At 36.9% G+C, this 15,374-nt stretch overlaps 1 protein-coding gene across 2 annotated transcripts in view; it reads right to left on the minus strand.

The window, feature by feature from the left end:
- Positions 1–1,435: 1,435 nt before the first annotated feature.
- Positions 1,436–15,374, minus strand: part of impg2b (interphotoreceptor matrix proteoglycan 2b) — a 29,616-nt gene continuing 15,677 nt past the window's right edge. For both annotated transcript variants that reach the window (XM_084116524.1, XM_084116523.1), the window contains 8 exons: positions 13,473–15,340; positions 12,620–12,839; positions 10,598–10,808; positions 10,329–10,517; positions 7,331–7,532; positions 4,972–5,051; positions 2,368–2,424; positions 1,436–2,265 (listed from right to left, as the gene is read on the minus strand). In XM_084116524.1, coding sequence (XP_083972650.1) covers positions 2,388–2,424; positions 4,972–5,051; positions 7,331–7,532; positions 10,329–10,517; positions 10,598–10,808; positions 12,620–12,839; positions 13,473–15,340 — 2,807 coding nt within the window. In that variant the 3' untranslated portion in view covers positions 1,436–2,265; positions 2,368–2,387. The remainder of the gene's footprint in view (positions 2,266–2,367; positions 2,425–4,971; positions 5,052–7,330; positions 7,533–10,328; positions 10,518–10,597; positions 10,809–12,619; positions 12,840–13,472; positions 15,341–15,374) is intronic.

The raw sequence follows: 15,374 nt of genomic DNA on the forward strand, positions 1-15,374 counted from the left end.
TTTGGGTCCCAATAGAATCCATTACATGGGGGGAAATCCTGGAATGTTTTCATCAAAAACCTTAATTTCTTTGCGACTGAAGAAAGAAAGACATGGACATCTTAGATGACATGGGGGTGAGTAAATTATCAGCAAAAGTTTTTTTGAAAGTGAACTTCTCCTTTAAATGAGTTTGTTTTAACACAGATAGCAACTTGTGCTGTTCAGGTCTCACCTGCGCTCGCGCACTATCAACACCCGGGTGATGACGGCGTAAATGACTGGTCATATTAGCGCATACGGCACTCCTATTTAACAAAGTTTACATAGAGTGACTATTTTGTCCACGTTTTTTTTATTTATTTTTTTATAATCTTGATTTTTGATTTCTTATCCTGTTGCACCCTCTATAGGCCATGACCAGCAACTAGTCAACGACCAGCTTAAAGCGTAATGGCAGAGCATTAAAGTCGGCTAATTTACTAGTCTGTGCAACCCCTACTATCCATCGACAGAAACATGTTTTACACAAACCATTGTTATTTTCAACAAACCATATTATAGATGCGTATGCATCATCAGATTTAAGATGAACCATGTTGCAAGTGCATGCCAAACCGTTTGTGGAGAACTGTATGGTTACATTTTTTTACAGAGAACCGTTACACCCCTAGTAAGGTGTATTGGAGCTGTAACTAAACTCTGCAGGACGGTGGCCCTCCAGGAGCATTGGTTGACACCCCTGCTTAAGACAAAAGCTGATTAGGCTGTACTATTTAGAATATCTGGGAACATTATAGGTTCAAACCATGCAAGGGATGATCCATGAACTCCACATTGTGCCCTGGTGCAAAGCACCCAAAGTTTTTAGGTCGTTTTGTAGAAACAGTGAATGCAAATTCTTGTCCACTTGGCTGGAAACTATTGCCAAGAATTACCACTGCCGACAGTGAAAACAATGGTGCCATGGTGTCTTCAGATAATGGTTGTATTCTACATGTCAACCACTACTATCTTTCAAAAATGCAATTTACTAACCTGCGGACAATACATGGTTGTGCTGTCTAAGGTTAAGACTGCTTCAAACTAAGACTTTGGACTTATCACACTGGGAAAAGCCTCAGCTAAATGACAAACTAGTTAATAGCCACCCCCTTCAGTTGTCATTGAGTAAGATTTTGGCAGATGCCTAGCACGTCTGGCCAAAGACGCAAATGTTATCTTAAAGACCTGAACATAATGTAGAGGTTAATCTGACAAAGAATCAAAGCATCTAAAAGAGAAATTGAAAATAAGCCTACAAAAAACTGCTTAATGAAAGCCAATTAAAACTTGGAACCTTCACTGCAAATAAAATTAGCTCTAATCCCAACCTTTAAAGCATTTTGCACACAGTTGATGTTACTTGTACATGTAATTTCTGGTGCGTACAAAATTTATTTACAATTAAATCAAATCATTGTGCACTATTCTTTATTCGAAAAATAGAACTTGTGCTGTGACCACCATGAAAATTATTGTGGAAATCAATACAATTTAAAATATACATAAATAGAACAATCTGTTGTGATAATGGACGTTAACATTTAGAATAAATACATTTAATACACTTGTGTGTGTGGCAAGTGTTTTACAAAAGTAGAAAAATTTACCACTGCAGGAGTCACTAAACACAAAACACATTCCTAAAGTTGAAATCAATTATGTATAATAATCACAAATAAAATTAGCCACAAGGGCCAAAAACGTTAAATGTTAAAGTTGCAAATATAAATATGGACCTACTCTTTTCTGTATTCATTAAAATAGTATAGCTATTGCGAAACGTTCTCTCTTCAGTCAGTCCATGTTTCAAGACAATTATGTCTCACATTGCAAATAAAAACGAAGAGTAAGAATCAAAGTAAAGGCACTGACAAATGAAAAACCATAAGAAAGAAATACAGGCTTTCCATTGCAAAAGAGAGGAACCAACATGATGCCCGGACGTATAGTTGTGTTATCTGGTGTGGTCACGTGACTCGATACTGTATGCGTCACTAACGTGTTTATAAATATGGCCTTGACATTGCAGTAATAAATCAGCCCATTGGTAAAAACAGTAAACATAATCACAAATACATTGCTTTTCTACATTAGATCACAATCTGTCCATCCATCATTGTGACGGTTGCTCACTTCTCCATAAATGATTAAAATCAAATCTTTCTCCGCAAACTATCTTCCTGCAAAGTCCACCATGGCAGAAGAGGACATCTTCTTGCATTCAAGAAAAAAGGCAAGTGTCTGTTGAGAAAATACAATATCTATTGGTGCAGTGTCAAGGAAAAATGGTTTTGAAGGCTGTAAAAAAAATTTAAAAAAAGAGAAGAATTTCAAATACAGTACCTTGGGTTTAGTTTGCAACTCTAATTACAAGAGCTCTCTCGTCTGGCATCAAGCGCCCTAAAATGAAGACATACAACATAATAAGTACAAAAATGAAGACAAAGCAATACAACTTATTCATTGGAGTGACCGTTTTTCCTGCTTGAGGAAAGCAGTCTGTTTTAATGTGACACTGAATCAATCAGTACGTCAACTATCATTGTCTTGACTGACGGCTTGAAATGAACTCCGAACTGAAGCTTTTCTGCCAGGGTTGAGTCTAAGAACCAAAGAATGTTCATGGTTTGCTTTCAGACATGTGTTATGTGATCTATTTTACATTTATATATGTGTATACTTGTGTTTCCATGTGTTAGTCTTGTTTATCAAACTCTGTTCCAAAACCTAGTAAGCTGCCTTGCTGTCTACCGACTAAATAGGCAGCATAAGTAAATGGAACAGTTCCAAATATGCAGTTCCAGTAAATGGAACCCTCTAAGGGCCAATTCTGAATGTTCCACAAGTGAAGCACACAGAAGACTTACAATCAGGTGTTAAGATGACGCTAGCTTAGAAATACATAGCACACACAAATACGGAGTGAAATAGGACTTTTTCAACAATATTTTTCTGGTACTGAATGAATTATGGCAATAAGAACGCAGCACATTTAAGTTGACTCCTGTTTAGAATAGCCCTCGCGTTAGGAAGTCGCCTACAAAGACCTAAAATGCCTCCCTCCTACATAGGATGCTTACTAGGTTTTGGAACATAGCCTGAGTGTGTGTGGCCTGGCTCCAAACTACAGTGAGTGATCTGCCCTGTGCTTGCAGCTGGTATGACAGTTAACCATTACTCAATCCCAGTGTTCATTTTTCAGTCTGGTACACTCCACCTGTCTGGAACTCTATACGGCACCTGGCACAGGTAGAACACCCACGAAACGGGCCTGCTGTCTGAATTTGTCTTGCCATGCCATTGTAGCTCAGAACATTGAGCTCTTTTGAAGACGTATTAACTACCAGTGCACAAAGAGTTCAATTCATATCCAAAAACGGACTGTCTCGAAAAAAGACATACTTCAAGATACAAAAGAAACAAATCTCTGCTTTTCAAAGGCATGAAAACAATTTTTCAGTTTAGTATTAAATACTGCTTTTGGATCTGAGCAGTGGCACTAGTTCTGAGTCTTTAAAACTCCACTAATACATTTTAACATCATATGATTGTGTCAATAATCACTTTTCATCACTATGTCTCACATATGATGCCAGTGAGCTTATAATAATTTAAAATTCTCTTCATCCGGGATTGGCAGTCTTTTTGACATGTTGTGCCATTGTTACATTTTCTTTTAATTACAGTTTTAAAGTTTAGTTCCAAAACCCAGTAATTTTTAAACCATCCTAAAGTCCTTGATCAGCTGGTTCAGGAGTGTTTGGATGGACAGACAGATAGACAAATAGACTGATAGACACAGACAGGCAGACAGATGAACAGACAGACGGAGGACATATCGATAGATGGATGGATAGACTGAGAGACAGACAGATAGATAGATAGATAGATAGATAGATAGATAGATAGATAGATAGATAGATAGATAGATAGACAGACAGACAGACAGACAGACAGACAGACCTGTTCAACCTTAGTTTCTTTATAAAAAATAAATTAACTATTTTTACCCAATTTTCCTGTTCTATAAAAAAATAATAATATTTTAGCATAATGTCTCAAGAGCAGCAGACCAATCTGAACCTTCCAGCTTAAGCGCAGTGCTTTCATTTCATCACACTTGTGTTTGGCTTCCAACAGAGCTCATAAACTTACCTCTTGCTCATAACTTGTTACTGCAAGAGGCTGTTTGGCATAGCAAATGACCAATTTCTTAAATAAACAACATTAATATTAATATCTATATATAATATCAATCTCTCTTGCTGTTTTTGCTCGCATGCCAGTGGTTCCCCCTCCAGCACTGGCACCCGTGCCTAAGGTTGCCAACCCCTGTTCTATAGAATTGACTGATTTATGTTTATATGCTGCTGAGGTCATGCTTTACTGAAGGACAAGGGAAGTTCGCCTTCCAGTAAGTGATGCATTTAGTGGTTTTGCAGTCTGTTATTTTGGCTCGTGACTCTTACTGATCATCAAAGTGCATGTAAAAGAAAAGTTCTGGGTTCAAAACAAGTTAACGCAGCATATGTGATATGCAGCCGATTACCACGTAAAATAATTCTGACTTGTTTTTCAGTTTTTAAAACAAACAAAAATTGTGTTTATAGCAATGGACTTACAATGGAAGTCCATGGGGCAAGAAATTCCGGAGGGTGCGAGGAAGAAATGTGCATTTGTGTATTGTTGTGGAAACAGAATTCTTCCATACAGAAATGTGTTATTGAAAATGTAAATTGTATAATTCTCTGCAAATGTCTTGCCCTATAGATTACAGTGTGACTGTAAATGCATACTTTGCTCATTTATACAAACTGAAGGACGAGCCAAAATATTTTCTGTGGTCATCGGCAATATTTCACAGATGCTTTCCGTTGAGCTTAAGTTATATGGAAACCAGAACATTCTGATGGTGCACGTGTATCATGGGCTTGAGTTTGAACTTACCCTTGATGCTGTTGGAGAAAATTAGCAAACTGGCGGTCCTTGGCATACAGCTCGATAATTCGAATACGGTCCTGGATTTCCTGTCATGAGAGCGGGAAGGTGAAAGAGAGGAGAAGAAGATAGACAGTTATGTAACAACAGCTGAGTGACCTCTCCACCCAAGTTCTCATTTTACTTCTAGACGTCTAGACCACTTTAAACCAAGAGCAAAGGTGACACAGAATCTCATGAAGAGCTTCTTCAATTACAGGCACTTTTATGTCCCAGCAATTGATTTATATTCAAACTAATAAGTTTAAGCTTTTTTCATTTGCTTACATCACATCTTGGAAACTTTTTAGATGCATTGAAAATGTATTTTGGCAAATATCAGAACATTTTATTGAAATACATTTGAATTCTTTACTCTTGTTCCAGACTTCCAATCTTAATATGAAACCCAATCATAAAGATATTGTTACATTTTTACAAATAACTTATTGATAATCAATTCAATTCATTGCGCTTTTATTAGCTTACTTTTGACAAAACTTTTGCTGCAACTGTGTGACTTTTTGTTGACTTTTTATGTTGGAAAGATGTATTTTTAATTATTCGTCAACTGAACAATCAACAAGCAGATTCAATATAGCATATCATTTGAGCTGTACCTCCATCCCACAAAACCTTGTACTAGACTTTCCATCTAAAAAATGCGAAACTCCATCTTAAAACTATTGTTACATTTGACAAAATCTTTTGTATGAATTCATACGAAACAGCCAGTTCGTAAAATAGTTAAGTTTTCTTATCAATTCAATTTACAATCAATTAAATTTCTTGCACATTTATTAGCATAGTTTTGACAGCACTTTTGCAGCATCCCTGTTTCACATGACTTTTTGTTGATTTTATAATGTCGGAAAGATTTATTTTTTATTATTCGTCAACTGAACGATCAGCAACCAGATTCAATATAACACATCATGTGAGCTGTACTTCCAACCCATCCCTTCATTTTTCTAGACTTTCAATCCTAAAATATAAAACTCCCTCATAAAAATATTGTTATATTTTACATTTTTTATATATATTTGTACTTACATAACTATGATAATTAAAAAACAAGTAGAAGTTTAGCACCCATTAACGCTCCACTAAATGTTTTATGGTTAAACTGAATTGCAGGTGTTAGTGAATAAAAGACATTTTTCCTCTAAAACTGTTTAGTGCCTTCAGTTCTGACTGTTACATAAGAAATATGATTTATCTACCCATAAAGTATTGTTTTCCAAAGAAGACATGCCTGACCATTCTCCATTGTTTAATGTTGCCAGGATATTCTCCATTGTGAATATATCAGTCACGCAGACTATGACAGTTTCATTGCTACAGGAACAGAGCTTTAGTTGAAGGACATGGAGTGTTTTTAGGAATGTTTTTGAGGAATACTCTATGTAAACATGTGGCACAATGAACGCTATTAAAACTTTAAGTAATTCTGCAGACCACTTGCATCAACACACACAACTGTACAGCTGTGTACACAATGCGTACCATGAGCGCCCCTTATTAGTGTATTTATAATTCGTAACTATTTTATTTTAATTATTTTTTTTGTTAATTTGTACATATCTACATACACCCGATTGATGATTATGTTTAGGGGTGGACCTTCATGCTTACTTTTTTCTAAAAATCTTAATTTAAAAAAAAAAGTTACTATTTTAGGTGGCGGCAATTTTGTATGAATTTGTACAAAGTTTTGTACAAATTCATACGACATTGTTACCTCATTTTCTACACCTCGAATTTCTTATCACTTCAATTTATAATCAATTTAATTTGTTGCACTTTTGTTTGCTTAGTTTTTACAAAACATTTGCACTGTTTCACACGACTTTTTGTTGACTTTCTATGTCAGAACATTTATTTTTAATTATTCGTCAACTGAGCGATCAACTACCAGATTCAATATACCGTACTATCATCACATCTCTTCATTTTTACAAGGTGGCAATTTCACTTAGACAATGTTTTTTTTTTTCAAATTCATACGAAATCGCCACCTCGTAAAACAGTTACGTTTCGTTTCATTATCAATTCAATTGCACTTTTAGCTTAGTTTTGACAAAACTCTTGCTGCATCGCTGTGATGCGTATGACTTTCGAAAGTTGACTTGTGTCGGAAAGATGTATTTTTAATAATTCGTCAACTATAAGTAATTAATTAATTATAATAATTCATAATTCATAATTAAAACAACAATAAGAGCTGTACTTACATCACACAAAACCTTGTTTCCTTGTCAAAAGAAATGTGTCGTCTTTTAAGGTCTATTAACGTACACACAAATGCATTATTTGCATTATGCATTACCTCTTTCGTAAGTTCACTGTTCTCATAAATGTGTCGTATTTCCTCACTGCTGAAGTCCGTGGACATCTCAGCGCTGCCAGTGCTGTACGCAGGGGTATCTGGGTAACGGCGGTAGTACCGATTACAGCCTGTAGTAGCTTCGCTTTCAAACATGGGATTGTACTTAGTAGCTCTTTCTAGAGATGGCACGTTCTTTGCATATCTGTTGAAATGTCAGGAAACAAAAGTCAGAATATAGACAACAACATCAACGCATCTGAAAAAAAGAAAAAAAAGAGCCTTGGTGCTAATTTGGGAAACACGGGTTTGAATCTAATGCAAAACATGTTTCACTTCCTGTATAATATCATCTCTCTACTATATCTGTCAATAAATTAAAGGGATGGTTCGGAGTAATTTCAACCTAGGGTCCTTTGCACCATGACCTCGAGCCAAACACCCCCCCAGAAGCCTTTTTTCCCTTGGTCGAACATTATTAAAGTTAGAGCTTATTTAAAGATATCAGCCATATGGCTTAGTGCAGGCGCTAATGGATCCAAGGATGTATCTCGTAAATTACCCCACTAATAATGCCTGGAATGGTACCAAACTTCTACAGTAGTACAAATAGGTTCTGTACTCATAAAACGAGGCATTGGGAAGTTTGTAAGTACATCAGGAGTTTATTTAAATAACACTTGCCTGATGACTTATGTTACCGCTAACCCGGAACGTCAAGGTCACTTCCGTGATTTGGGAAAAGCCCGTAAAAGTCCTGGCAGAAAGTGATGCATTTTTTATTACTTTTTCCGAAAAGTTGACAACTTAGTGTTAACTTATAATTGTTGCAAACTGGCACTACCAACAAAATATTAGTGCATTCCTGGAACTGGGCGTCGTTACACTACATCCTTATGCATCGCTTTCTGCCAGGACTTATCCAGGCTTTTCCCAAATCACAGAAGTGACCTCGACGTGCGGGTTAGCGGTAGCATTAGCCATCAGGCAAGTGTTATTTAAATAAACTCCTGATGTACTTACAAACTTTCCAATGCCTCGTTTTATGAGTACAGAACCTATGTGTACTACTGTAGAAGTTTGGTACCATTCTGGGCATTATTAGTGGGGTAATTTACGAGATACAACCTTGGATCCATTAGCGCCTACACTAAGCCATTCGGCTGATATCTCTAAATAAGCTCTAACTTTAATAATGTTCGACCAAGGGAAAAAAAGCTTCTGGGGGTGTTTGGCTCGAGGTCATGGTGCAAAGGACCCTGGGTTGAAATGACTCCGAACCATCCCTTTAATAATTAAATAATCTAATAAAAAAAAAAGTGTGGATATGAAAGTATTTTTGGAGACAATGACCAAAAAAGATAATTAGATCGCTTCTAAAATGGCAAAATTGTGCAAAAACTCCAACGGTTTGTATCTGGAGCCGAATATGCCCTTGCCGTGGGCTTGTAAAAGTAGGAGATCGTCCCACCTATTTATATCTGCCCAAAGGTCAGATAGTGGAGCCACGGAAAAAGCGAGTGGATAATCTCAGCCTGAGTGAGAGCGGCTCAATGTTCTACTGTCCTGGCATTCATTCCTCTATAACCTGTTGATCAGGATCACTGATAGAATCCCCTGCAGAGACGTTACGTCATCTTATGTCTGCCAAGATTTCCCTGTTCGCCCTGGTGTTGGTGAAGCAAGTATGCATTATGTTTACAGACAAAGTCTAGATGTTGTTTTAATAAATAAACAAATAAATACATAAATAATTGTATACTATTTTATAATACGTATCATCATAATGATCATAATAGCATTATTATTAGTGGTTTTGGCTCTCATTTTGATTTATTATGGTTGTTTTGTAAGTATTTGCAGCACATGTGTTGTCAAACTGATGAAGATATTTTCTTAATTTGCATGCGTTTTCTTCAGTTGCACCACAATGAGCTCTCTTTTCACTTTAACCACACTTACAAGTGTATGAATTAATGAATAATAATTATAATATGCACACTATATACATTTTTATTACCATCATCTCATTTCAAGTTATTACAAGCCCATATACAATGACCCCAAAAAGTATTTGGACAGCCACACTTACATAAGTGTGTATAGTATAGTATATGTCATATTAACTTTTAAAATTTCAAGTATTAGAACTAACTTGACTTGTCTGAGTCATTTTTGCAGCTTTTAACCGACTGGTCCCATGGTCATTTTTTGGACATGTTTTTAGTCAGGTCTAGTTCGTCACAATATTTACACATTTTATAAATGTTTCGTATCAAATTCAGTCACAGTTATCTACTACAGTATGGATTAAGTGTCCAAATACTTCTTGGGGGTATTACATGTTAACTAGAGCCGATGGATAACAAACAAATTGGCATATCACCATATCAGCATAATGATGTTTTGGATACAAAATGTTCAAGACATAGCTTATGAGAGGAACAAAACGATAATTGATCCAACCTGCACATCACTTGCCTAAGAGGATTTGTTTTGTAATGAACAAAGAGAACACATTTTGTGTTCCGGCCTATTGGTACAACAAGGCCATAAAAACAAAATATGCATGTTTGTGCCATAAAATATTTCCATGCCCTCCATATGTATATTCCAGAGCACAGATTATTTGGTTCCTTTTTTAACCAGGTGAGAAAACCAAATGCCATATTTTTTAAAGCTATTAAACATGTTAGGATACACACTTTTTCCTTTCTTTCCTTTGGGGCCTCAAAAGAAACACATTTCAGAGTGTTTATATTCACAGCATTCATTCACAGCATTGACAGAATGAGTCATGCTTCAAACGTGCTTTACAACACCATACAAGTCATTTAAATGAATTGAACTGGTCTTAATAATCCACTCAGGTTTGTAGTTCTGCTTGTTCTGAAGTTAACAGAAAAACTAAAGCCTCTTAATGTCATCCAAAAATATGATCTTATAATGTATTTGGAGCATTAAGTATGTGTTTTTGTTATGCTGTAAGCACAGTTTGTACCGTAAAGGGTCTTCTGAATCCTCCGTGTCATACTGGTCTCGCAGAGTCCTGGCGAGGAAAAAGATCACGCCCGACGCCACGAGGAGGAACCCTGCGACCGAGGCAATGGCGATGCCAACCACCAGTGGTTCTGACACATACTCCTCACAGTGTTCGCCTCGATACCACCAGTTTTCACCGACTCGACACCTAAAACAAGTGACACGAGGGTTAGTGAATTTCATTTTTGGCCGTACTGTTCCTTTAAGAGTTGTTTTTACAGCACACACCTGCAGATGGCTCCCTTGCCAGGTATGATGTCACATTTCCCATCATTCTGGCAGAAGTCTTGCTGTATGTCACAGATACTCTGACATGGCAGGCCGTCCAAGCTAAAATAGCCAGCATTACAAACGCACTCCGCCTCGCCTGACCAGCGGTTGACTAAACACTGGGAGAACTCATTACACGCTTGGAATTTACACGCATCAGCCTGATCACCTACCGGAAAGAAAAAGACAAGTTGTACATACATATACGCTCACACCAATGATGGTAATGAATTTTAAATCATGTAAATAGGATTAGCACAGACAGTGTTCGCAACATTGTTAAAGAAAACAAAAAGCTTGAACTAAAACTATTAAAAACATTTTTAGTATTTGATAATCAAGCTGAAACGAAATATAAAATATAAATCTTATATTAAAAACTTAAACTAATTATTAGAATTAAATAAAATGTAGAAATTAGAAATGTTTCCCTGTATAATAATATATAAATAATAATCAAACAACGCTGGTTTGTGTTAAAAAGGGGAGTTTTAAACAGTTATTTGAGTTTATGTTGGTTTCATTTGTTTTTGAATGTCATGTTGTGTAACATCAAGTAAAAAAAGCAATGAAATATTTCCATAAAAACTTAAATACATGCCAGTGTATTCATATTTTATTATTATTTGCAAAAATAAAATATATTTGTTTCATAAACAATTGTATAAAATATATTTATATATATATATTTTTTTACAAATATCATGAATTATTAATACAAATATAATTGTTTTCAGAGTCGCATCACATGACATTTTACACCTTAAAACTTTTTCAAATATTAATAAGCTGTAAAGTATATTATTGTTTTTTTGTTTTTTTAAACAATATTTAATAATTGTTCCAATTCCAAACATGCTCATCATAGAATACGTGTATTTAAGTCACTGTTTGTATGAATTGATTTATGTATTTTTAAATAAATGCAAAAAATATCTAAGCAAAAACATGAACATGTCATCTATTTATTGGATCTAGAGTCAAGGTGGAATACATACAATGACGTTACAAGTATAGATGTCAGTTGGGAAACGTGACTATTCCTGTATAAGCAACTGTAATGTATTACAATGCATTACAAATGTGGTGTCAAAACAAAGCTAATTTTCTGATTCGAAGGCTTCAGCATTTGGCCTTTAGAGATGCTGTGTGTTGACAAAAGAGCTCAGACAGAATTACATGCCCACACACAGGGACACAAACAAATATGACTCACTTGTCTGGTGCATTGAGAGCTGCACGTCTTACTAGAACAAATCGTCTCTAATCTGTCTGCAGATTCCTCAATCCTCCTATCGCTCATCCTAACAAGGCCTAACGTTTTCCAAAGCCAGACTGGAATAACCCTAACCTTTATCAAAGAAACCTGCTCAATATTGAGGTGTGTCTGTAAAATCAAAATTTGCTGGCAAAATTCCAGGGTGTTTCTAGGATTGATATTTGATTGTTAGCTTGTTTTGGGCCGTTGCATATTGACAAAAGCAAAAGAGCCCAACCCTAAATCTGTCCAATTATCTATGAGATTAAGTCTATGAGATTTTTCGCCCATTTTAAAGCCTGTTCGATTAGAATTATTCAGTAGCATTTTAGTACTGGTATCAATTGAAGAAATGTTGGCTCCTACATATATGAGTCACAAAGCCTCCCTGTGTAGCACACTAAAACAATTATACTAATAGCAAAACAAAACTATTCTTACTCATAGTCTTAGACTCAGACAAATTAAACATAAGTGGTGCACAAACTGTGATCTATATCTAATAGTACTAAATCCCAGTCATGTCTGGTTCTAATTTTAGGTCTTAAAAATGACTTCAAATTGGCAGAAAATGCTTAATATGGCAGGGATCTATCCTTTAAAAAATCTAATAATATTTAGTGAATATTGTTGGCCTCAGGAAATGGCAAAAATTTGCTGATGTCATTAGCTAAATTTATTTTCTGTGTTTTGTTTGTGTATATGTAAGTCCTTTGAAGTACCTGATTCAACATCCAATGAATACTTGTCTATTGCTAGATTCATGGTTTGGTAAGCGGTATTACAGAAGTCCTCTAAGATCAGGTACACTGCTGTTGTCACTCCATTGGGAACTGGCTTGCCAAACTTCATCCTGCTGTTTACCACAATGCTGCCATTCCTGAAGTTTAAGATCTCTAAATTCTGGAAATTGCTGAGGTTGGATTGTAGATATGGCACGAGCTAGAAAAATCAAAAAGAAAAACTTTAAGTGTATTCCAGAGAGCAGCAATACATGGCAGAGTCACACATACGTAGTTACGTTAATGGAAGTCAAGACGGTGACTGAAGGTTCTAATTCCATCAGTTATCTCATTAGTTAGAGTTCATAAAGACAACTATGTTAATGGAGTTAACGGATCGTATGCAAAGCCCCTAACAAACTCTCCTGATGTTCTACAACAACAAACATCAACAAATCTAAACTGGCGTTGTCCTGTGTGTAAGTTTAGAATGTGCTTTACGAAATAGTAAATAGTAAATAGTAATGATATATTATATTATGAATATATTTGTCATTTTTTCCATCATTCACCATTCACTTCCCTTGTATGACAAAGTGAAATGGTTACTGAGGCTATCAGTCCCAAACATTTCATCTAACATCCCTCTGGGTTCCATAAGGTTGTTACTGCCTAGGAACATGTTTAAAGACAGTTGTCATTAACGACTCATTGCCTTCTTACTGATGCTTTGCTTTCCATAAAGTAGAGCAAGGTAAATACCTAATAACTTTTAATGCCTAGCTAATTGGCTATGGCTACTTCTAAACACCAAATATAGGATCACAGAATTAATGTGACAAATATATCTTACCAGCTCCAGAAACTGCTGCTCAAGAGCCTTGTACTCAGTAGAGCTCTTATTGAACAGATCTTCTGAAAACCTCATGTTGGTGACCCTGAGGCTGAAAAACACTATTAATGCCCTTCCAGGACTGGCTGGCAAGGCAATACTTGCCAAGTCAGTCTCACGAGCGAACCCACTACCGTCATCTTCGCCATGGCTTGGTCCATCAAACGGGAAGATGTCAAATGAAACTTCAAATTCTGTTATATTGGGGTTAACTGGAGGAGGAACTTTCATAGTAGTACTGTCAGAGTCCACTAGTTCGGTAGGTAGGGTGAGGCCTGTGATGTCAGATATTGACCCTGCTGTGTGTTCTTGTACTGAGTTGTCTGAAGTTTCTTCAGGATTAACCATCTTGTCGGTAGGTCTGAACGTTGGTTTATAAAATGATGGTACATTGGTGGAACTAACAGTCTCCAAATGTTCTGAAACATCTGGAATGAGAGACATAGTGGATGAACTAAATATTGTAGTTGAATTCCCATCGTCAACATTCTCTGATGAAACAGGCTCCTCTGCAACAGTTGCAACATAAGTGTGCACCGCATCAGTTGGAGTCTCTGTAGTCATCTCTTGCAGAACCGAATGCGTGGTTGATTGGGTAGGTAGAGGTTCTGTGGTTGATTCTGGTAGAGGTTCATCCTCATCTATTGATGAATGTGATATCCGAGTGAACGGAGAGTCTTTTTCAGGAGACAGGGAAGCTGAATGATCTAAACTTGGTCCATCAGTGGCTATTGTTGTTGGGGCTGTTGTTGCGACCAAGATTTCATCCCCAACTAAATCCTCTTCCAAGAGTTTAGTCACTGGGCTTTCCGTAGGATCAAGCTTGATGCTTTCTATCTTCTCATCTAGAATCTTGACTTCTTCATCAAATCCTTCCACTTCTGTCCATAAGAGTACAGGTAATTCTGTGATACCTTTGGTTACAGGCTCAACAGCTTCTGAATAAGTGGTAGAACCTTCCTCAGAAACTGTATCAATGTCTAGGATTACAGGTAACTGCGTGGTTGTAGGGATTTCATTTGACTTTGTTGTGGAGGCCAGTGTTACAACTGATGCACCCACAGTTTCCTGACTCTGTTTGTTGTCTGTTGAAGTAGTATACTTATTCGTAGCTACTGCTGTGCTTGGTGGGATCAAATTGGGCGTAACAAGTAGTTCTGTATAGTCTTTATCAGTGGGTGAACTGACTGTATCAGGACTTTGTGTTGCATCTACATCTTGAGCTTCTGCTGAAGTGTAGACATGTAGCAAGGGTCGATTGGTCACATGTGTGCCCACAGTGGTAGATTCATCTGGAAAATAGTCATCATATTGTTCAGGGGCTACTTGGGTCTGCAAAGAAAGCTCGACAGTCAAAGTCTCCATAGTCAGAAAAACTGGGGCTTGGTCAGTTGTTGTGTAGTGAGGATGGGTACGAATGTCTTGTGTCACAAGAACCCTGTCCAAGAATGTCTCATCAGGTGGAAGATCTTGGTGAGGAGGTTCAAGCTGTTCCTCTATAGATTCCTGATCTTCCTGAGGTTGGTGTACCTCATCCTCGTTGTCATCATCATCCTCATCATCAGTCAAGACTTCTTGTGGTGTTCCTGACACCCAAGGCCAGATGCCAGGACCTAAGTGATCCCCAGAGAAACCTGAGCCCGAGCCCAGGTCTATAAAATCACTCTGAGAAGTCACCTCAACATCAGGAGGTTCTACAGGAGAAACTGGTGTCTCTTCTATCTTGTGAGGTGACTCTGTAGGTAAGGCAACTCCAGTTATCGTGCCTGTGATAGGACTGATTGTAGTTGCAGTCTGTAAGAATCCCTCTTCTTCAAGAATACCATCGTCTGAAACAAGATCACAACATTGTTAGAACCATGT

This window comes from Abramis brama (assembly GCF_963993115.1).
Source record: "Abramis brama genome assembly, chromosome: 6".
Taxonomy (NCBI): Eukaryota; Metazoa; Chordata; class Actinopteri; order Cypriniformes; family Leuciscidae; genus Abramis; species Abramis brama.